The 25,860-nt window shown below is 39.9% G+C and overlaps 1 protein-coding gene across 2 annotated transcripts in view; it reads right to left on the bottom strand.

The window, feature by feature from the left end:
• Window positions 1-25,860, bottom strand: part of Sano (CABIT domain-containing protein serrano) — a 128,801-nt gene that overhangs the window by 28,652 nt on the left and 74,289 nt on the right. For both annotated transcript variants that reach the window (XM_072898778.1, XM_072898779.1), the window contains exons 4-5: window positions 1,124-2,946; window positions 560-755 (exon numbers count right to left, since the gene is read on the bottom strand). In XM_072898778.1, the coding sequence (XP_072754879.1) occupies window positions 563-755; window positions 1,124-2,820 (1,890 nt within the window). In that variant the 5' untranslated portion in view covers window positions 2,821-2,946 and the 3' untranslated portion in view covers window positions 560-562. The remainder of the gene's footprint in view (window positions 1-559; window positions 756-1,123; window positions 2,947-25,860) is intronic.

Consider the following 25,860-nt stretch of genomic DNA (forward strand, 5'->3'; position numbering starts at 1 on the left):
GCATTTCCTAGACGTCGTTATGATTATCGAGAGAGGCGAGGGGGAGCGATTAAATGAATAAGAACTTATGGCAATAGGGAAGTAAAGTGCGTTGCGCGTTTCTTATAATCCTCAGTAAAACGCCCCGTTGAAAGATCATCCTGCCGATCCGAGATCGGTCCCGCGAATTTAACGATTCAGTCGTCTTTCCCCGGACAAAATACGCTGTAACTACATCGTAACCGGTATTTCATCGACATAGTTAATTACAATGTGCATGTCCGCCCGTTCGACAAATAAACTCGCCGCTCGACGGCGTATCATCTGGTTGAAATACGGGAAACGAAGATCGCTCGCACGAAGACGCTCAGAAAATAGCCGCGCACGCGATATTTCAATTCGAGAGCACCGGTTGCAATTTTTCTTTAAAGACGCAACGGAAGTTGACCTCACAATTAGTTGCGCAACGCAACTTTTTTTTTTTTCTTGCAAAAGCATATTTACGGAAGCGACCTTATAATATTTTAAAAAATTGAAGATATTTTTAAGAAGAGAAATTAAAAAAAAATATATTACTCACGAGTTAGAGGTAGAGCGTGCCAACACGTCGCGGTGCTACGACAGTGACAGCCAGACGTGGCCCACATTTAGTTGGTGGCAGCGGTGCAGCCGTGACAGGAGGTGGAGTTTCCGGTCTCGTGCAACCAAGACCACTTCCACCTCGTAGCTCCCAGACTAAATTTGTCAGCGATCGTGGTCTACTTAAACGTCTCGATCTATCAAATAACATTAAAAGAACATGATAAACCTAGTCACGAATACATATTATTCTGACAATTAATGAATGTTATTTTATATCTGTCTGTATGAATAATTATTTAATAATTGAAAATAAACAAATTTTTGAAAAAATAAATTTGTTTCTTTAAATAACGTTTCAATAATCAATAATAAATAATAAAATATAATAAACAATAATTAAAAAAGTAAATAATGTATATTACTCGCTTTCTCTGTTTAATATCATTTTACTTAATAATCTTTTTTAACAAAATAAATTAAAGAAAATATATAATATGATTATACAAAGAAAGAGAAATGATAAAGAGGGCTTCTTCAAATTGAACAAGTAAATTTCAAATACCTTTTTTCTGGCAATTTGGCGCCCGCGCCGGAATCTCCCGACGTTCTTCCACCCGAGTGACTTGAATCCAGCGTACCGTCCAGCTCCATCGCCTGCTGGAGATTCGTCAGGCTTTTGTAGCGTATATTGAAGAGCGGCGAACCGCCCTTGTACCCCGGCGGCGTTTCCTTCAACGGCGACGCGCTCTTCTGCCTCATTAGCGGACGTCCACGCTGAGTGCCGCTGTTCTTCACATAGAGCTTCGCCAGAGGCGGCTTCTCCACCCGCGGTTGCGGCGTCTCCTTGACCGCGCGCCTCGTCCGTTTCTCCGCCTGAATTTTCTTCGTTGGTATCGTCTCGATCGGTGGTGGTTCCGGTCGATCATCGAGCAATGGCGCGATCGTCACCGTGACCGGCGTCAATGGCGAAGTCGAGCCACCTTGACCCGCGACGAGAGGACTCTCATACGGCGACCTGACGCTCTTCGGTAACGGCGCGAAGCCGCGCACGTAGTCATATATCTGATCAATTTCGTCATATTCCTCCGTGCAGGCCGACGATGACGACGGTATCCTGTTCTCGTCCCGATAACCCGAGTGGCCGGAGGATGCCTGATGGCCGTTGCTGCTGTGATAGTGATGATGATGATGATGATGGCTGGCGCTGCTGTTTCTATGATGACTTAGTGGCGCGTGATCCGAGTTGGTCGACGGTCTCCTGAGAAAGCCCGAGCCGCTCCTCTGCCTCGAGGATTTGCCCTCGCCCAGACGTCCATCTAACACGTGCGCTCGATCGGCTACGTCGGCGACCAAACGAGAGGCGCGTTCTACCAGCCTCGTGAACTCTTGCATCGATCTGAGCGCCTCCTCATTCCGCGCCTTCACCAGCTTGAGCGGCGCCGCGAGCGGTAGCGCGACGGCCGCGCCTTCTCTTTGCAATGGGAGCGCGAACACGTGCTCCTCCTCGAAGGTCGATAGCAGCCTCAACTCGGGCACGAACTGCGACGACGATTTAAGCCCCCGCGGCGGCTGACCGTGCACCAGTCTCACAGTGAGTGGCAAACGCTTGCTGAGAAGCGCCCTAGCGGTGTGCACGCCGCTGATGTTGTCCTCGCGCGCCAGGGCGCTGAAGCGACCGCGTTGATCCATCCCAAGTAGCACGCTGTCGCCGCGACAGTCGACGCAGCGCAGAAATCTACCGCGACCGGGTAAGGCGACCTCGCCGGCAGTGACAATCGTCTCGCCGGCAGCGAGGGTCCTCGAACCCTCCGGTACCACGATCCCGGATTCGTCATCCACCCGACAAGCGATGGCGCGCATCGTCTCGCGCACCAGAGCACCTTCCTCCGGACATCTACGCGACAGCTCGTTTACCGACTCGATGCCGCGCACCGCGCGACCCTCCTCGCTCAGAATCTCAAAGTAACCCGAGTACGAATCCGGTATCGCGAGTCTGGGCCCCACGCCGACCACCCGGCGACCCTCCTTGATCTTCACCGCCTGCGCCACGATTTTACGTCGACGGCCGGCCGATATCAGCAACGCCGTGCTCTGTAAACTCGGCGCCGGTAGCGTCGGCACGCCCAGTCCGCCATACTGGCCCTTGGTGATTTTGATCACGGCCGGCAGACGATACTTGGAGACGAACTCGCGCAGATACGTCGCCTCCTCGGCCCAGCGTGCCGCCGCGACGACGATCTGACCGTCGGTCGCGGCCATCGCGGTCGCTCGGCCGCGGTGATCCCGCGTTCCCCCGAGCGCGAGATCGGGCCCGATCAGGTCCCCGACGATAGCTGAACGCTACTGCTGCTCCTGCTGCCCGTGTGGCGCGCCTCTATGCGCCATCTGCAAACGCAACAACAATCGTGCTTAAAGTACTTTGACGTGTTATACCACGTTATACTTGGGCGGGTATGATAATGAAGCTGCAGTATGCAATATTAGATATTACCATTTAATCTCTACGATTGTCATTTTTTTTACAAAATTAAAAATGCTTTCTTTTCAGAGATATATTATGTGTGAGTGTGTGTGTGTATACATATAATAATTATTATGTATAATTACATAATTATATATAATAATTATTATTAAAATTAATGTGGTTTAATAAAGGATTATTTTAACATAAGTGTAGCGCGTACATATAAAGTATATCTATAATTTAGCTCTACATATCCGCCTTATTCGCTCATCTTTGGATCTAGTAAAATATGTAGATGATGATAATAATTAGTATTCAAGCATCTACGTTGCTGAAGCTTGTACAGCTAATCTCTGTTGCGAAAGTATATATGCCCGCCTTTACCATGTTAATTTCGACAGACGAATGCTTGCCTTTCGGCACTCGCCACTACTTCCCTGCCAATGTTTGATGCACTTTTAATGCATCCTTTCCCACGTGGAACACTATTGCGGTTCCGTGAAGCGTCCGGTACCGCGAGGAGCTGATGCCAATCCATGGCTCTATAATAATATACGCAATGACCCGTCGTGTCATTAGTCAAGTTTCAATTACGGACCGGTTTCATAATTTCCGCAGCAAGGGCGGTCACCACTCAAAACCTACTACCTAGAATGGCAGGTAATCACGTATCGTGGGCAGTGCCTCCGTTGCTTCCTAGTTCGTCATTTAGAACGGAGATGGAAAATGATTAAGGGACAAGCTTGCGAGAAGCAAAATGGAACGAGTACCTAAACGCATCGGAAAGAATGAGATCAGCTTTCTACGATATAAAGTGTCACTCGCGTAATATAATCATAATTCAAAAGAGAATAAATCTAAGGATACGCGTGTTAAAATTCATTCCTTGAGAGTAAAGAATCATGATCTCAATTTGTAAATAATGCAACAAACTGATTCGACGAAAATGTAATTCGCTAACAATGTTGTACTGGATATTTACGCAAAGTCGTATAGTCTAAAACATTATTGCGAGTTACCTAACTAGACACGATGCGCTGGCATATATTGTACATGGATGGGTGTGTCTACAATTGTTTCGGGAAGAGGGTCCCCGAAGAGAGTCTCATCCATGGAAAATAACGGTCGTTGGTCTGATCGTCACGCATTGCGCGATCCACGGTATTAATTGTATAAGCGGCTTCACGCTTGCGTTGATCGACACGGAAATGATTAGCGAATAGTGACCAAAAAATGAAAAAAATTTCTATTACTGTAATGATTCGTAAAATGATGTACAAAATTTAATTTTTGTAAATGTGTTTTAATATATAATTTATATATTTTTTAATATATAATTGCTGTATATTTGAACTTTTATATTATTATTAAACTCTACGTACAATCTTTTACTTTCATAAAGAAGAACAACCAATATATATATATATATATATATATTATAAAAGTTAGAATAAAAGATTACAATTAAAATTTTAATAATGTGTGAATTTGTTGAGACATATGCAATTCTAATGAGAGAACGTCTGCATACTTTGTGAAACGGATCTGTCGATATTGACGAGACTGGCTCATAATAGTTCATAACCGCGATAGCTCACGATTATTACGTTACATTAAAACGATATGCGCTCGGTGAAACACATTGTTGCCCGTTACCTAACGAAGCGCGGATAAATCTGTGTAAGTGTATGTGGATGGGCGTGTCGACGATTGTTTCGGATTTCTCCAGAGAGAATCTCCTCTTGGAGGAAAAGTAACGGTCGTGACTCGGTGCCCGGCGAACATTACACGATAATCTGTATTAAACGATTTCGCGCGAACCAATCGCTTTCAAAGTTTTTAACGCGCAATTTTGTTTCATAGATGCATCAAAGTTTTAACGCGGTTCTGGCAGCTGCCGCATCGACCAGAAGCCTGGATAGAAGAAGCTGGTATTCAAGGACACATTTCCTCGCAGACGCCGGCGATTCGTCTGCCATTAAATTTTCTTTTCTTACGTAAAAGTGTGAATTCGACAGCATTACGTAAAAATAAATTAACCTACCGAATAGCAGTTTCGAATAAATTATATTTAAAATGTGCAATCCAATTTTTTTAATTTTGATGCAGTTGATGCAGTTTTGCATAACGTTCAGTGGGTAGAGAAAGTTGCGGATGATTATTAAGAGAGCGAATCATGACTGTATATACAGTTAGAGATTTTTATTTTAAAGTTTCTGAATTTAATACTTACAAATGTAATCAATTATAAAGTAGTTATGGAATGCAATTATCCTGATTAATTGTTTCGATAACTAATAATACGAGAGATAACTGTCGATAAAAAATATATACTAAAGATAAAGACTTTTATTACTTCTTCGACCGACCCCTATATAATGCTGAAGCTGGTAAATGAATTAATTCCATTTATGGTAAACCGTACAACGGCACTGTGCATAAGATGGGCCGCAGACAATGCAAGATAAGAACGAGGTGACCAATGACCCGGGGCTTCGTGACAGGCGCACCTCTAGGAAGTTATTCGACATACTGCTTCGCTCACCCCTCGCTTTTTTCTCCATCTTTCTCCGATACTTTATTCGCACGAACGTGCGCGTGAACTTCCGCGGTTACATCTAACCACGAGTGCTCCTTATTATTATGAGGCTGGTGAACAGATGATGTAATTAATGTGAAACTTAGTGCCCGCTAATAGGTCGAAGCGAAAGTTTCGCCGGCAACCTATTTCTCGAATGTTCGGATCAATAGACGACTTCGCGATCGACGATATTGCAATAGTACATTTTTCGATAGAAGCTTATAAGCCATGTATTTTAATACTCTTTCAGAAAGAATTTCTTAACAGGAAAATTGTTCGTTAATATTTCATAACATTTAAAGTATGAATACTTTATTATTCATGATACTATTATTCTGAAATATTTTTTTAAATTTCTATTTAAGAAATTCTTATAAATTTTTTATATTTTAGCATTAAATCTTAATAACCAAGAAGTAACTAAATTAAAATTAAAATTTGTTTTTACGTTTTTATTTCTTGAGTACATTCACACACAATGAATAAAGTTCCAAGTTTTCTTTAGCTTGTGTATTTTCACTTTTAAATTCGCGAAAAGTTTATCACTTTTTTTTGCATGACATAAACAGATTTGTCTTAAAATTCAAATTTCGCTTCAAATTATGAAGAAAAATTCTATTTTTAAAACGTCACCTCTCTCTCTCTCTCTCTCTCTCTTCGACAGTTCTGGGGCACTCGGTGCGGACGAGTTTCTCGCCTACCCGACAGCTTCTCCGACGTCCAGACGCCATTGCATTACGAAAGTCCAGCAATGCGGTCGCATATTTGCACGTCACGTGCATATGCCTAGGCATAATTAGATTAATGCACCACGAAATTGGATTAAGAAACCAAAGCCGGCGGGCCTCGCGTCGCCCCCGCGAGGAGCGCTCCAGGCGGAACACGTTTCTCCCTCGAAACGCCACGGGGTTAATTAATCTTCTCTAGAGAGCGGGTGGTAAACGACGCGTCACGTACAGAGACGGAGCGCGTATAAATCATTTCGAGTGCACGTCGCGTCGCGCGGCAGCGGCAGTGGCTTCCGCGCGTAAATTGCGAGCGTTAATCGCAGGCCGGTTTAGAACAGGCCACGAAACCGCTAGCCAGGGATAGGGAAAACGGAGCTTCTTGACAACACGACATTATTATATACATGGATTCGAAACGATTCACAACTTTAAAAGTAAAAATTAAGCGAGATTATTTTTAGAACAAATAATCTCTTTTTTTATATATATATATATATATTTAATTTTCAATATGAAATACAAATGTGAACCTAGATAAATCGTCGAATTTTCGTGCAATCCAATGAATGAGAAACCGGTCATTCGCGCAAGTGGTCGCGTCGTATCTCCGATCGAATCGCGATCGATTTTTGCAGACGGTACGCATTCCTCGGCGAAGTAGTTACGACCGTGATAAAACGACACGACGAAGGGCCGCACAGGCATGCTGTCGATCGCGTCGTCACGCATATCGATATGTACGCGATACGATATTCGCGATTAGAAGCGAAAACAATTGACGCGACCGGTGTCGAAACCCCTTCGAGGAGACAAAAGGGGCACGATGTCGTCGGTGAAAGCCGCGCGGCGTCGAGAGCTGCAACATATAATTCGAGGGCACGTCGATAAATCAGCTGGCGCGCGAAAGAGCGAGAGGAACGGGGAAACGTCGACCGTTGCGACACGGGTCGGTTTGCCTATCGGTGGGCGACGAGCGGTACATATTGTCATTAAGATCGAGGAGCGTCGATAAGTAGCTTGCCGTGCATCCGGCATCGCAATTTTCTATATTCCGTTCATTTTCAATTTCACGCCGAAGAGCTTTGCGCTTTCGTAATTTTACACGATCGGATTACGCAAAGCGGATTTGTCTCTATTAACTCGTAAAAGATTGATTTAACACCTTCTCTTGTGTTCTCTCTCTCTCTCTCTCCCTCAATTATATGTTATACATATATAATATAAATGTATAATTTATTTGTGCATCTGTTGATAAATTAATAAAAATATTCCAGAGAAAAATGAAAATGTACAACTTGAACGATCCAGAAGAAGAAAGAACTTTTGCTCGCGTGCGAACGTCGGCCAAGGAGATTGCCAGCAATCATTAACCAATTACTCCGATTCCACTTAATCGAAGGGGGCAGTTTTCGAGAGGACCGCGTGCCATCGGACTCGCGCGACATTCTACTCTTTTTCCGTGGTCGACCCTTGACTTGTTCTCTACATCTCGGCAGTCACCTTCTGCAAACCGTAATAACTTCCTCATGAACAAGCAAGAACGCCACCATCCATCATCCTGTGGCCCACGGTTCTCAACCTTCAACAATGTTTCTCACTTTTGACCTATAAACATTTTTCTTTTGCACATGTATCCCTTAATTCAAATGTTAAAAGTGAGGCTTTCAAAACATTGAAAGATGAAATGTCTGTATAATCTATAGACAGCATTTCTGTTTGAGTTTCAAATATTTGCAGGAAAAAAAAAAAAAAAGCGAAACTTTGGATAATTATTCCGCAATGCTACGAATATATTAATTATGTATTCATAGTTTGATATTTCTAGACATTTACTGAGGCAAATCGTGTCTGCGATATATCTGACGATGATGCACCGTCTCGAGAGCGAATATTTTTGTACGAAAGACTGTCTCGCCTCTCGAGAGGAAATAACCTCCTTAAAATTCCGTGCCGATCGCTGCAACGTCTCAATAATTGCTAATTGGAAGGTGACCCCTCTTTAAAAACTGGTCGCACGTCGTCCATCTCGGATCAACTTGTCAGCTTCGATTTAGCGGGTTGTAACAGACCCCCTTTTTCTTTTTTCTTTTTTGAGAGAAACTGTTTATAGCATTTTGTAAATATATATCCTTTTATCAGTCATAAGAAATATAATTTTATAAATCATATTTTAATTAACTCTGGTATTAAACTTACGCAAGCTGTCTATCTAAATTATTAATGAAAATATTTAATTAATTATTTATGAAAATAATTAATTGGAGAAAATTTAAATTAGTTCTCTCAGACTTCAAAACATAATAATAATTTTCCCGTATGCAATGTCGAACATATTTGCGACAAGAGCTTATAATGCTATCCATTTATCTATCCATTCGCGTATGGTTGGTCGCTCGGTTATTATTCGCGCTTTCCTACGTTAAAGTTGCGAAGTCTTCATCGGGGAACGTTGATCGCGCAATCTTTTCACGTCTACCTTCTCCCGAACCACTCTCGCGGGATGAGCACCGCTTGCAGGGACGGTACAAATTAATATTAAATTGAATTATAATGACAGTGTTTACCGAGGGGCAGCGCATAGCCGCGCGTTGCACCGGCAGCCGCTATTCGCAATGGATGGCACGAGAGAACCCTGCAACCGCTCGTCTCGTCATATTTTATGCAATGTACATTAACACTGCCATGCCGCGCGGCCGCGTGCTCGTGTGCACGTGTTCGTTAGTGGCCGCTTTTACGCCGCTAAGTCAGAATGCGGGCGACACGTCGACGTGTATCTCGCATCGTCGCGACGCCAATACACCATAGGATTCTACCATGTCGTGTAGTAAAACGCCATTATGAGCCGATGGCATCGACACGCAGAGAAATCGTGTTGATCGCAATTGGATTGACAGTATCTTGCCTGTATTTTTTTCGAAACATATAAATATTGCCTGGAAGAGAAAATGATTCGCTTTCTTTAATCTTGCGGTTGGTAATTTCTTTTCTCGTGTCGAGTTTTCAATTGACCGGTAAAAGAGAGCGATCGTCCGCGCTTATTACAATTTCAATTTTCGAATTGCTCTCGTGAATATTTCGCAGATGGATAAGTTGAACCCTATTTGTTCCATCCTATTTGCTATCATCACTGTCGATAGGTTACGCAGTAGCGCACGTGCGCAATCGTTAATAGAAGCACAAAGCCAATTGGAAAGCCCGGTACGAAAGCGGCTATCGCGGAGGCACAACGGGTGACTGCAGAATCAGTCGATATACAACCGCTGACAACCTTTCCAATTGTGCAAGATCTCGCTACCAAATCGATTTGCCGCGAGAGGAATCTAGTATCAGCAATCTGTTTCGTTAAACCTTTCGGTGCGCACGTGTCATCGGTGATGTAAAATGATTTTCACAAGTTTCACAGAGGGCAAAGTCGATGATATTTTACGCATATAATATTTACGCAATAGTAATGACATGTCCAAACTTGGGTAAAAACTTGAAGAGTCCATTTTTTAAAAAGAGTTACCGCCATTGCATAACATAATTAAAATTTTTTCTAACAATTTTCCAAGCAAATAAGAGATGAAACTAATAATTTAAAGACTAGATTGGCTTTTTGAATATGAAATTGACGACGCATAATACATTGCAAGTATTTGATCATTTTCCACTGATAACACTCTCTCATCGAACGCGCAATCCCGTTGCAATGACTGATTAATTCGCGCTAAATATGTTCATTATAATATCGTCTATGATGAAGCTACACGGCAATATTGCTACCGTAATTACGTGGAGCGGAATTACATATATCGCATATTCGTCGCTGCGTGAGATTTATAGTATCGTCATATGGTATTTATTGCACAACGCGCAGTCGCGGGTCGACACGCAAATGCGTAAATCGCTCGGATCTCTTTTCCCGCGAGAGCGACACCGCGATCATCGTAAATCATCACGCGCGTTTCCCGGGATTAATCGCGTAGTTTAAACGAGAGCTCACCAGTTCACCTTGATCTTGAAATTTATTAATGGGTAGGTACAGACACACACACACACACACACACACACACACACACACACACGCACACACACACACACACACACATATATATATATATATATATATATATATATATATATGTATATTGTGCGCGAGAATACCGATGAGAGAGAAAGAGCGAGAGGTCTCCCGATATCGGCGGGAAAAGATATCGCGAACGGTTCATTGAGTTATGATATCGCGCCGAGGGGGTGAGTACACCCGCCCGCGAGGGGGAAACACGGAGAATTTAATCACCGATCTGTTCACCGCCGCGATACGACGGTATGCGTGTACGAGGTATCCTCCTTAAAGGCGCGTATTAATTCATTATCTTATAATTGTCGGCGTACGCGATTCTGAAAGTGCATGCCGTTCCGCGCCGACGGAATAGCGTGTTTATCAGCCGATATTAGTCACTCCCGCGGTATCAGGAATGTGGGGGATGGGGTGGAGAATACAAATTCCTTCTCGACGGTATTTGTAGGGCACTAGCGTAGAGCCTATCGTTCTTTTAATCTGCGTCTCGATATCGCCGCGATTACAATCGTAGACATAATATATTTCGCGCGTAATTGACTGTTATAGCGTGCTTGTAAGCTTATGAAAAATTTGATACGTTGCCGCGACAGGCGATTTATTAGCCATTTATTACACATTTAATTATTTACAATATTTTTAAGAGCGAAATAATTTTCGTTATCGAGATATAATTTTCTACTAATGATTATTCTATTAGGTATATGTATTCCGTGTTCTCTTTCAAGATGTAATTTTTTTCTAGTTACTCAAGACTTTTTTTTTTCGACCGTAATGGCGTTTAAAATTTAACACGATGCATTCTTATTGCTGTAAGAATAAAACAATTCTGTCTCTGACACGGTAATAGAAATACAATCATAATTTCCCTTTCAACCAGAAATATAAACGCCACAAGGCTCGGCGAACCCGACGACTGTAACGATCGTCCGGGGTGACACGCGATTGCATCTCGAAAACGCAAGACTAGAATACGAGTTGAACGGTATGCGGACTTGACGCTAGGTCGAGTCGAAAGGTAAAGAGAAACGCTCGTTCAGAGAATCGAGCGAGAGACAGAAACAGCGAGAAAGAGCATTTCGCTTTCAAGTCTATTTCATAACAAAGCCGCAGAACTTCGCAGTCTGCGGTCAGCGAGGGAGTAGAAAAAAAGATGAAAAAAAGAGGGGGGGGGGGGGAAAAAAAAAAGATCTCGGCCTGTGCACCGTTGTGCACCGGCGTGTCTTGCGTTTGTAGAATTATAGTCTTCGATCTCGCGCCTCTTTTCTTTTCGCTTATTCTCTCTTGTTCGCTCATAAAGTCCCGTGTACCACCTCGGTCCTTTACCAGACGCTCTTTCCTCCTTGCTCTCCGGAAAATACGCATGATTATTTGCCTTCTCTTATTTTTTGGTAATTAATTAATTACTGCACGTTCATTAGCTTGTATAGCTGCGTTCGACTGGTCTTCCTTTGTCATTATCTTACTTGTCGATAACATAACTAATTACTTCCCTTGCTTATTACATTACAGATGTCTGCTAATTTTTTTTAGTTTGTCACCCAAATGCATTATTATTGTATGTAACTTTTGTGATTAGAATTTTATCTATTTCATGATATTTTTATTTAGTTCAAAAAGAGAGATTTCTTTTGTTCAGGACAAATTCATTAAGTATTTTATGTAAAAAAAAAGAATGCATTGGATCGAAAAATCTCGTATACTTTTTCCGTGACACTTTACACAAAATAAACCGAGATATTTTCCGCAAGAGCGAAAACAAGGATTTTCTCGTCGTAGACCGATTTGACAATGATGACGCGGTATAAGAAATTACTCTCGTTCCTCTCGAGTTGAGATCTAAACGGCGCAACGATAGGCAACACAAACCAGTCTCAAGTGTCTCGCTCCAATGATCGAAAATAAACACGATTATGTTCTCCGTGGACGTAGCGTTTGTTAATTGCTATCTAACGAGCGAGCTGCAAGAAATTACAGAAAGAATAGAAAGAAATATTTCATTGAACTTCTCGGAATTAGTATAAAAATCATAATAGGGCAAGTCGGTCATGGTTTCACGTGGATTCGGTTATAATTGCTCGGAATGTATAACGTCGAAGATTATAAAAATCGGTGTGTCTGATCTCGGACAGAATAGCTTTTAGAAAACGTAATTCAAGAATGCATTGAATAGATTCTTTTTTAGACAATATTACTGCGATAATATCATAATTGAAAAGTACGTATATCCTATATTTATCCATTTATACTATATTAATCTATATAGTCTTGAACAGCCTTTCGCCGATTGAAATTACCACATATGCGACGCAGTCAGTTCCAGACACGTTCTAAATGCAGGAAACGCCGTGTAGAGTAAACCGATTGTGACATTTACGCATTGCAACATATCTGTATTACATTGCGCTATTATCGAGAACATTAATCACTTTTCGAAATATATATTGCAGCAAAATATATAATATTAAATATTTTATATTGATATATTTTAAAATATAGAATTTCCTTATATTCGCGCACGCAAAAAAAATTTTATCAAATCTGCGCATCAAAAATTTATAAAACAATTTAATGTTTTTTGTTTAATAAAAAAATTAAGGAAAATATTAATACGCTTTAATATTTTATTTGAAAATATTTTTAAGAAATGTATGCAATGATAATAAAACAGTATTTTTTTAATACCAAGTGTCGCGTAATCCCTAAAATTTTTGTATTTTCTGTAAACTCATTTTAGATATTATTTCGTAAAAATAATTATCATTAAACTTATTCTATTTTTTCTTTAGTCCTAATTTCTTAATGTTACATTTATTGATGTTGTGCCAGACAGGAAGATTAAGATAGACATTTCTCGTTTCACGCGTGGACATAAATATCATCGAGCATCCGGTGTTGATCGAAGATCGCGCCCATGAGGTAAAGTACTTACCGATTATATAGCAAAGAAAATAGGTCACACGACACAAACCGTGAACAACAAAAATCCGCGTAATGCAAGCCTCTAAAAAAGTGGTTTAATGATACAAAAAGATAAATCGACACCGATAGTTAGTTCGTATCTCAATGTGGCGCCATACGACTCTGCTACTGTCTTAATGGATTATTAATGTTAATGTCAGCGAAATGAGAAGAGATACTGAAATTACACGTTCTAAGCATACATTCCCTAAGGCGTGCAGCCGTAATTCGTGCTTTGCGTATTGGCAATGTTACGATTTCGTTCAAATTGGTCCTTCGCGCACGGAACACCTCGTTTACTCATTTTGAACGAGCGCTACCGTTCATTACACAGCAGAGAATGCGATATTAACGAAGAAATAATTCGTGACAGAGAATCATCGACGGATCAAGGACAGAAAGGATGCGTTTAAAATAATACACACATAAATTTTGAATTGAACAAAGACTAGGGAATAATTATAAAAATAAATTTGCTTTTTATATAGTCAAATTTGGATATGTTATTATATACGTACATATATATATCGTCGAAAGGCATTTTGATACCTCACATGCGTAAATGCATCACAAGTTTTAAGAACGCGATATATTACGGAAAAAAGATAGAGCAGATAATTAAGAACAATCCTTTTGCTTAACATGCCTTACGCGTTTCACGGTTCGATTCTCATCTTGATCGAATACGAGGATTTGATCGAATACGCTCGATCGAAGCGAATTCACAAGCGAACGTGCATGCAAAAAACGAGGAAGTTCCTCGATGTCTCGATCTCGGCCAATTAAGGACACGCTAGCAGAGTCCCAAACAGAAGGACCATCTACCTTGTCCTGTCACGCGTACGAGACGTAGTCGTGCCGCAATGTACTTTATACTGTCCGTCACGCGATTTTTTATGCACCAGTCGCAGTAGCAAGACTCGGAAACATGTTTTATTCAATTGCTAAATTTATTTATGCGCTAGCAAATATCTCGTCAAAAACTGTAATGAAAGAATACTTTCGATTCTTCTTAAACACATTCGTGCCTCCTCTTTCTCTCTTTATTTTTAAATATCACAATTAGATATATTTGACCAAAATATTTTCTCATTCATAAGCAATTATAGCATACGTAATAATTGCTTGATTAATTCTTATGTAATATTTTTAAAAATGTTTATTCGTTTTGAAATTAAAAGTTTTTTTTTTCTTAAGATTAATGCTTCTGGCGTTTTAACGAGTATATTTTTTCGCTCAGATACCTACATACTTGTCGTTCCCGATACTCGTGAGAAAGTCGTAAAGAATCCATCTCCGATCCCGCGGATCGGATGTAATCGAACGAGCGATGATATCGAGGATCTAACCGAGACGTTCGGTCGTCTAAACGGATATGCTATTCCGTGGAATCTTCATTGCCGTAAAAGAATCCTCGAGAAGGTACTCCATTCTACATAGTAACAATGCTCACGGTTAATTGCTCGCCGTGTTCGGCGCTGATGAGTCGCTTATAAGTGGGAAAGTACGTCACAGAAGTTTTTTTAAAGGAAGTATCTCATAGAGAAGTATGCTTTTTTTCTGATATACCGGACGTAAGAATCATTTCTACCAACAATTATTTTCTAGTTTCCAGATAGTCTTAAATACACTTACGTTCCTAACTCAAAAACACTGAATGAATGTTGATGATAATTTAATCGGACAATCATTCGCTATGAGAATACACAATGATAGTACAAGAAGAAAGAAGAAACATTGATCCCTAACCTGAACTTCCCGTCGTTTGTCGATATCTCTCTCTAAGCGTCTTCCTTGTACAATGCGTAATATTTTTTTAATGTTTCGCTCGTAAACATATGATAAGGATGGAAGTATTAAGAATGACGTCGTTGATGAAGCAGATAGAATGCGAGCGTAGCGTAACAATCCACCATGGTTGTTTTTCAATTTCCGAAGATCCTATCTTCGGTTGTATTACGCGGGAATTCGACTCGCAAGACTGAGTTGCAACTGAGAAAAGGGGAATATTAAAAAAGCAAGAAGAGAAGTCGACGTAGCGAGTGTCTTCTGCATATTTCATATCTCAATTCATCGATGCATATACAATCGTTCTACTTCTTCCCAGGCAAAAGTGACTTCGTCAAACAATAGTCCCGGAACTTGCTCCAACAATCCATCCATCAAGCACAACACATCCGAATGAAATGACGATGATACATCTAACTCGATTATTTTTTACATTATTTTTTATTTGGTACAATAATCATTTTGTGGAGAAGATAGATAATTTTAAGATATAACAGTGTGAAAATTAAAATAATTTTTGAAAAGAAAATAAAACTAAGAAAAAACATTTTCAATGCTACTGTACTTAAAAAAAAAAAAAAAAAAAAAAAAAAAAAAAAAAATAATATTTATAAAACAAGAAAAGTATATACAAAAATTAATATATAACGAATTTCGAAAAATTCTATCGACGAAAAGAAACGGAATGTGCACGATCGATCTCTTTCCCCGGGATATCTCTCACTGCGGAATCGTGGGGTACAATGGACGGAAGGACAACGTGCCTCGAGTCCCTTCTTTCGTCTTCGTCGTTCGCGGTCGCCGTAGTGGCGATAATGCTAATGCCGCTACACCGGTGATTTCGCGCGGGGGTAAGGGATGTAAAACAAGAAGCACGAGAGGAGAGTCGCTCAGCGCGAATCTAAATATAACTACGATGTGCGAGGCGCCCACCGCGCGCTTCTCTTCTACGAAAGAAAGAAAGAGAGAGAGAAAGCCTCCTGGCGGTCGTCTTCTGTTGGCGCACAACGACCTAACCGAGAGTTGCGATCTCGTGCACTCGAGCCACCTCTGGCCCGACGAGGGACGAGCCAAAGGGGAAGAGGGAAAGAGAACGAGGAGCCTTCGACCGGTCAAAGGTGCAGGCGCTCTATACGTGCGCGTGTACCGTTCGCGTTCTAGGCTGCCTGCTTGCCTGGTTGGCTGGTACTACTTGATGGCTGTACACTGAGTACTCGGTGTCCTCATCGTATATTTGCATCCCCGACGGAAGATGCACTCCTGTTCGATCGCCACGGCCATTAGCCTAGAATACATAATTCAATGTGGATTCTACGTCAATCGGTCGGAGAAAAAAAAAAAAAAAATACACGGCGTTTCGTACACTTGCGTCTTCCACTGTAGAGAAAACGTTAGAGAATCATGTTTAATAATGTAAACATAATAATAAATTCTAATTCTATTTTTGATTATACATGAATTTACCGACATTAAACTCGCTGCTAATCTTATTTTCGATGTTATGCTCGTTATTTAACTTAATTCTAAAAGTGTTGTGAGACCATCAGATAGTTGTTGTTTTATCGATCTTCTTATAATTGCTCGTGATTATGGTAGTTAGCAAAAAGGATGCAAAATGTATTTTTTCACGTATGGCGTTAGGTCTCGCGAAAATAATAGTTAGCCGCGCACGCATAATCCGCACTGTTTACCATATTAATCGCGGACGAAGTCTGCTACTATGCGATTTATCCCGGTAAAATAAATCACGAAAAATCTTTTCATCGATTAACCCGTATCCTTCGAGAACACTCGACGAGTTATTAACTTCAATTAGTGTCAATTATTTTGTTGCACTGTGTAATTACTTTCAAACTGTGCACATGGATTTCCACGGGACGAACGCATCACCAACGATCTACATATAAATGCATCACACTGTTGCACGACATATTACAGGATATGCATATCAATGAATATATGAACACGCGAATCTGACATTTCGCTGTCAAAGTGCATCAACAACATAAAAACAGCAAAATAAATCCAACAAAATTCAAATGCATATAGCACGATTAGAAATGCAAACATGAGCTGTTCTAGGTAGTGTACACAAGTTTACATTTAAAAATTTACACAGTAAATAAGTAACACAGAGCCTGCTAATGGATAGCAGGAGAAGATCTTCCATTCACGATCGCGTGAAGAATAATAAACAGCACGCGAGAGAGAATTGTGTTTCTTTTTGCAAGTAGATATATCTTTGTAAAGAATATTAAAATAGTTCTTACCGATATATTTCTTTCGAAGAGAATATTAAAATACATAGTTTTTAATATTTACGTAAAATTTAAGATAAATTTCTAAAAAATATGATATGTAATGATATAGAAAGAAAATGTATAAAAGTGATTAGCAATATTATGATGATGTATGATGTATGTTCTATAACTATTTTATTTTTCGAGAGTTAATCTATATATGTCTAACTTATGCTTTCCTCGATAAATGTTAAAAAATGACTAGTAAAAATTATTCGAAATCTATGTAAGTAATATACTTTCGTGCGTTTCAAGATGATAGTGTTTTGAAATTGGTGGATTATGAACGTTTTTGTTGTATAAGGAAGTAAAGCAAGAAAAGTTATAAAACGGCGCTCCTACCAAGATCATGGACTACAGTTTCAAGTGCATTTCTTGGCATTCGCGTCCTTGATACGTGACAAAGGAGACGGACTCTGAGTGTTCGCAAGACAATCTATTGTCCATCGACAATGAGAGTTGTTATAAACAACTCATGAGAAAATCCGCCAGACACGCTTTTAATTCGTGCAAAGTCGATTATTGAGCGACAAAAGTCAACGACTACTCGAGAGGAAGATGAAAAGAAAAATTCGCCGCAGGAAAAACTCTTTAAATTACACAGTTTCTTTTGTACACTAAATTACAAAGAAAAAGAAATTCTTTGTGAAAAGAATTCTCTTTTTTTTTCTTATAAAATATATATTAATTTCTTCTTATTAATTTCTTCATTATTATAAAAAATATATTCTTTGAAACAATGTCATGGCTTATAAATCGACTTGAGCAATTACTACTAATGCATTTTCTTACACACACAGATAATTCTTCATCAATTTTTTTATTTGTCTTCCTTTCGTAGCAGAATCGTTGGTTATTTCATCAATCAGACTCGATGAGGACAACCCTTTTCGATTGCCACTTTCCCCGTCGAAGAAGCATTGAGAAGAGAAGATGAAAAGTGGAAGAAGGCAGGGAGTCTAAGGAGCATATTTTACGTTCGAATCGATTATCCACGGCACTGTATGTGGGCAACATCAACAACATACGTGTATTAAAACACACTTGTATTAAACGTTAAGTGTCAAGGTCTTTTATATGTTGGAATTGTGTGTACATGGATTTAATTAATAGACTTATATTATTACAATGAGTATAGTTTTGCCTCCTCCTTACGATACTTCATTGAAATACAATTGTATAATTCGCTATTGAATCCGAAAAAGTTATATAACAGCGAAGAATGCAATTGGTTTAACTAGAGGTTTATTTCCTGTCTAAAAAAATTACGCATATCATTATAAAAAAATTACTCGAAATGTCAATATAAGAAACAATATTAAATTTAAAAAAAAATTGAAAAATAATGTGAAGAATAATAATTATAAGAGAAATAAACTCAGTTATTATCACACGAAATTAAAAACGACGTACGAAACGTAGTGACGAGACGAATCACTTGCGCGAAATAATTTATACAATTATTAGAGCCAAGGTTTTCATTATGCGATGAAAAAACCGCGATGCATCGTAATTACTTTCAGCTCAGGTCTCGTGAAATGGCAACGTTGGTGAACGACAGTGATCGAAATATCGTGTGTTCGGTTTTTCAAGTACAATTTAACGATAATGCCTGCCTTCGATGCTGTGTCCGCTCGGAACATTTCTGATTGCAACGTTTTTCTACGCGAGACGTAAGGAGCGTATTTTACGATCGAATCGATTATCCACGGGCCTGCACGTGGAGAACTTCAGCAACGTACGTGTGTCAGACGAGCGAGCAATCCAAGGTCTTCCACGGGTTGGAATTGACGGACAGATTTAGTTACGCCCCCCTCCCCCGTTGTTGTTGCAACGCGCGCTACAATGTAACGTCGTTGTTCCGCGCAACACCATCGGGGGAGCATCGTCAGGTAGCGCGTAGCCGGAGGGATAAAGAGCCACGGGTACTTCCGATTAGGACTTCTGACACGGCCGTATAAACAAGCGATTTATTTCTTTCGTAATCATCGCGTGACTTTCCACGAGAATTTTGATCGACTTTGATCGACTATTAATTAACGCTTTGCGTGAATAAATTTTACACAGATGTTTAAGAGAAAATAAAAAATATATATACTTCTTTTATTCACTAAACTTGATCAATTTAGAAATGATTTTCTTCCCTTAATTGACTGTTATTTAAATTGTGCGATATTTCCATTAAGAAAAAAATCTCTCTTCAAGAAGATCAAATCTATAGATGAAATCAATGGCGATAGAGTTTTAAGGCACCCAACGTGTACTTTCAGATAAGTATACGCGGCACAGAAATCTTTATTAGAGAGTTATAAAATTTTCTACACGATGGAAAAAGATAGGGTAAGACGCGAAAGTGTGGTAATGAAAGATCGTCTGCGAGCGTTCGATAGCAAACTAGGAATTTCAAGCTCGCTCATCGATCATGCGGTGGTTTCGCTGGATTTTGTTCAGCCTGGTTCGAGGGAAACCGGTACAGCCTACGGCACAACGCGGCGAGGAAAAGGAAGATTGTAAGAGATTGGAGATGAAATAGAAGAATAAAGAAGTAACTAGAATTATTACACGACGATATTGCACCTCTTCTTACTCGTTATTTCAAAAATCTGTAATAAGTCACTTGACTATATTTTTACATTTCATAATTACACAGCGTCTCTCAATATTTCTCCAATAACTTTAGATAAATTAATATAAAATTAATATAATAATTAAAATTCACAAATTCTCTGTTAAAAATTATTTTGCGCGTAAATAATCAAGTATTAAACAATAACGAATAATATATTTTTTACTATATAAAAATGTAAATATATTATACTGGTTATATTCCATTTTCTTATTGAAATCTTTCCATCACGCGTACACGCAATTTTCTCGATCAAGAGTCGCATTCAACTAATATATAAATAAATGTTATAGGGTAAACCAGGGTATGATGGCAATACGGAAAAGATGACCATAGGCTGTAATTTTTTCAATAATCGATATTTACAGTAGTTTATGTGCATACATTGTTCGAAATAACGAAATTGTGAATCTTATATCATATTTTTACTTTTGACTGCCTGCAAAGTTTTTCATTTGTCCACTAAAAACTGTTATAACGTCGAATAAATTATAGTTAAGCTATCGTAATCGACGTTAGACATATTATAAAGATATGTAAATTGTTATATGACTTATAATTTTTACTTTCGTTTTCACTTTTTTTTATAAATATTATGGCCATCTTTCCGTCACTATGGTCATCTTTTCTTTAAAAGTTGGGTAAGGTGGCCAATGCTTATGTTGCACTCTTTTGGTAATATAAAATTTCTATTAAATATTTTCCTTTTAATTTTGATAATATTACGTAATTCAAGTTTCAGTGAAGATGATATGTCAAACACTATTAAAAAATAACAAAAATAAAAGTATGTTTTTTGCATTTTAAAAAACTATGGCCATCTTACCCGAGTTTACCCTAAGTTTTCGGAGTCACGAAACAACCATGTTGGAGAGTTTGGCCCACGCCACAGGCAATGAAGATATTTATCGTTACTCGCGCATATATAGTGTCCGAGGACAATGGAGGTCCAAAACGACGAAATGCCGGGTTCAGAGGAGATACGAGAGACCGCGATGCGGGGACAAGTTCCCGCGAAACAAGTTTCGCGCCGTCGACGGGGACTTTCGTAGGGATTTGCGAGAGGTTTTGTAAAATAAATATCGTGGGACAGCCGGAACACAGTCAAGCACACAGGCGCGAGTTCTTTCGGGAGTCCTCTCGCGGATGCTGCCACTTCTAACGCGCCATATATAATCATAAATATGAGTAATTGTTTCCTTTCCGGACGTCGCGGTGGACGCGACGTTGTCGAGCATCGCGATTTCTCACGTTTTCCATTCGAGAGTGTATTCTTGCCTAGCCACACGGCCGAACAACCGCTGAAAATTATCCGTCAAAGTTGTTGCACAGCGGATCGATCGCACGATTCACGATCAGCTAACGGATTCGATAATCTCACAGACTTGTGCGAGTTACGTTGTCGTGCGAGAAAAACGTATCGCGCTTCCCGTCCTGACAACACGGAATTGCTCCTTGCTTTTTCATATTATTGTATCTCTTTACGTTTACACTGATCTTATCACAAAAGCAAAAAAAAAAAAAAAAAAAAAAATTCACATCTAAATAACATCAATTTTTATATAAAACTTTGCATGTTAAGCTTGATATAGTCGAAACAACTGTCTTGAGAATTAATTTGTTTTTGCACATTATTGTCTAATTAAAGTGTCAATATATATTTTACGTATTTACAGATACTGTTAGGCCCGTAAATTATATTTATAGTATTGACATATATATTATATTTATAATATTGACATTTTTCTGTAACTAGGAGTTTCTTCTTCCCTTTAACGGTGATGCATTCGTTACGGTATCGCGGTGTTTTGTGCACTCTTATACGACTCGAAAGTATATACGGTTTATGTGTAACGTTCAGATGCGGAGCGTCGATGCCCTTGAACAATAACAACTGCGTTTTACTCTCTCTCTCTCTCTCTTTCTCTTTTCTTCTGTCCCTCGACCCCCTCGTTTCTCGCTTCTTTGCCATCGCCGCGCCATTCTTTGTTACCACCCATCATACGTTATGTACGAAAGAGGCGAGGGAGTTTTTGCCTTGTGTCCCGCGCCTGAGAAAAAAGGCGGCATCACTGCTCCGCCTGTGTATTGCGAATTAACGAACACCGTTAATTCTCCCGGGCGTTATAGAGAGCCGCGCGCCGCGGTTATCGGCATCGCTCTACCATGCGCTTATTCTTAATTCTTTGGACCACGGGCAAGGTACGTAATCTATCATTATAACTAACCATTCATGGGATCTACCGGATATCGCCGTATCCGGTATTAAGAAACACGATTGATAATCAGTAGACTTATAAATTATTATTAATTACCTATACTATAAAGATAAAATATATAATTAATATTCTCAATATTATTAAATACCTGATCTAATTTAATTTGCGATAGAAATGAAAGAGAGAAAAGAAAAATTAACGCGCGTTTCCATCTCTCAATCAAACTGAATTTTATGCACTGTCAAATCAATTAATGCTCCGCGCTGGGGTAAAATTCGCTTTTGCATGAGAAAAAAATTCGCGTACAAAAAGATGAATACACAAAAAAGTATTTGCCTCGCCGCGTATCTGTACGACTCAACGTTTCGAATGCCGGCAATCTTACGCCTGTCCGTTCCGTGGGACTGCGATCGCGGCGGCAATGATCCCCGGAGGAGAAGACACGCCGTGTCCCGCATTCCCGCGTTGTTCCCGCTCGGCGCGGGGAAAAAAAAAAAAAAAAAAAGAAAAAAAAATGCGAAGCCGGCGCGGCGGCAAGAAAGAATCCCCTTCCGCGTCTCTCGGAAGAGGATTAATATATTCCCGGTGTAATTTTCAATATTTCAGCGCGGACCGGGATCGGCGCGGATGCATTAATCCTCGGGTCGGCGCATTGTTGCCCCCGGGGGGAATCGCGGGGTAGAGAGAGACCCGCCAACTTCTAGGCGTGCCGCGACTTTTCCATTCCGTTAAGCAGCCTCGGCTCGGCCCGGGGAATGATCGATTCGCCAAAAGGGAAAAAAAGCCACCTGCATTACTCTCCGTGTTCGTGTGCGTGTATATATATACGCGCGCGCGCACAATAGCGCCGAGGCTGCTATATCGCGCGTGTAAACGCGTGCGTATATACCGACGTTGCTCATCACAGGGCCGTACACGACGTATGGTTCTGGGCAAAGGTACATCGACCCTCACCTGTCCCCTCGACTTACCGCTGCGGGATTTTAATTGCAGACCTCTAGCGTTTTTCTATAACACCGGTAGGAAGCGAATTACAATCGCAAAAAGGTACGCCGCGTCGACGCCGGCGCTGCACAACGATGGTGCGTGTGTGTGAGTATTTCTGTGAGCGAGCGTACGCAGCGGCGATGACGCGAGAACTTTACAATTAATTCCTCGAGCGCGGAAGTACTGTAGAACACTTCGGATTAAAGCATGACAAATGTTTTCTCCTCGTAAATAGAGATTCTGAGAGAAACTACTAAAAAGTAGACCAAGACGAAGAAAGATCTACTGAATCTCTCTCCGAGAGGATTGCTAATAATTAATAATTCAATGCCAAGTATAGATGCAAATAAGTATCTAAAACGTATTAAACACGTGACGGAATAAGCAGCTTTACTGTACGCATGAGATAATGAAAATGAGTTTGCAATCGTGCGCGCGCGAATATAAGATTATGTTAATTATTGGCGATGTAATTAGAAGAGCTACAAAGAAAAAGACATATAATTAATCGTTAAAATAAATTAACAATTCTATAATTATAATTAATAATAACATAAAGAGAGATTTAACTCTTAAAAAGCGTGTCGCTCATCTAACAGCGTATCGAATTTACGCTAATGAATTGCAATTTCAATTCCAATTATTAACACTTATTAAACGAAGACTGATTAACGCGCGTGACAAATAGTTATACATATTTGTTCTGTATGAGTATACGCGGTTAAGCAAATATTTTCCTATGGTATACCTTCGTATTGAGTTAAACAGGCCATTAGCCGTGCGCGGCTGACGGGCTAATTCGGGGACAGCTTTCCTAACGTGCATAGTTACAACGTGATGCAACATGAACGAGCCGACGAACGGCAGGAAGAGAGCATTACCATCGTAGAAGTAAGCGCGCGATAATCAGCATGGCAGGATGCTTAGAAAATAACGGGGCACTAATGAGACGCGCCGAGTCCTTTCTTACCCACGTGAGATGTAAATATATGTGGGCCGCGTATATATATGCAGTCTCTTTGCATCTCTCTCTCTCTCTCTCTCTCTCTTTCTCTCTCTCTCTTTTACATTTTTTCATTTATATATACATATTCGCAACAAGTCCGATTTGTTCTAAATCATTCGCCTTACGTGGCTATTTACACTTCCATGCAACACACACGCGTGCAAAATTCCACGGAATCTCATGAAATAATAAAGTTATATATACGCAAATTATACGTCGTATTTAATGCAATGGACATTTGCGTCACAAGTTCGTACCGCCGCGTATCGCGAATCGCGATCTTGGCATGATCTCTCGTTGCGTGTTTCATTTAAGAATTTTTATCCTGGGAAAGTTGCTAAATTGTGTTTTACCGTTGGAACCAATCATCTAATTAGTGCTTTAACGCCAAGTCACGCAAGATCCTTCTGCAATTTTCGCTTACGAAGCATACCGGACTCTTGATGAGTATACAATTGACTAACTCGAAATTTGTTATTATTCCTTTATTAAAATTTAATACGCGAAAAATTGTAACTTCTTCTATCGAAAGGAAAAAAATTAAGAAATTATTTATGAAAGTAAATTGATATATATTATAACTATTTTTATTACAACTATTATTTGGCAATTATTTAACACAAAAATCAAGCAAAATTCGTAACGATTCAAAAAAATCTTCTGATATTTTAAATTATGCTACGTGAAAAAAAATGTCATTATTAAAATGAGGAGACTTGACAGTTACGTAAAAATAATTTAGATGCACAGCAATCATTATTCGCTAGATGATCGAAAGGAAGATCGTATGCAGCCGACGCGAAGGAAAAGTATCATTTCTCAGAAGATATGTCGCGATGTAACGGTAATGAAGTTCCCGCAAATTCTACTCGGGGATTCCATAAACCCGATGATGATTCCTCCTGATTGCTACCGCTAATGGTTACTTATTCGCGATGCTACAGAGAAACTGATTGTTCACAGAGTATTCCTAGAACATCTCGAGCACGCAGCAATATAAAATACGTATTCATTCAAGCGAAACAAAGCTAATTTATCTGTCATTCTTGAAAATGTCTTGAAATTGAAAATGTAAGTTTTTTTTTTTCCCCGACCGCCACTGTTATATTCCCCTCAGTTTATTGCCGCAAAGGGATGCCTTGCAACAGAATCGCTCTTGAAAATGTTTTCAGCAGCGCAAAAACGCCGACTAACGCATATCGATTGGTCACCGAACGACATCGCATGCGGTTACATCGCGACTTAACAGCAATATATACTGTGTCTGAACTCGGTAGCAATCCTCGTGTATCTCGCCGACTCTTTTCTTCCCATCCCCTTTCACCTTTTCCCGGCACAAAGTAGTTACTTATCCGCGGTACGTCGATCCCTCAAGGGGCTTCTTTCTTGCGTCTTCCCCCACATCATTCGGAATTAAAGAATTCCGCAATCATTTCAGACGCCAACCGGCTTTCTTTCTTTATTTCTCTTTCTCTTTGTTTCTCTTAATACATAGTACGCAAAGTGTACTCATACATGTTGCGGAGTACCTTACGCGTTAAAACGTAAATATACAAGTATATACACATATCGCAAT

Source organism: Anoplolepis gracilipes, chromosome 9 (genome assembly GCF_047496725.1).
Source record: "Anoplolepis gracilipes chromosome 9, ASM4749672v1, whole genome shotgun sequence".
In the NCBI taxonomy this organism is placed as follows: Eukaryota; Metazoa; Arthropoda; class Insecta; order Hymenoptera; family Formicidae; genus Anoplolepis; species Anoplolepis gracilipes.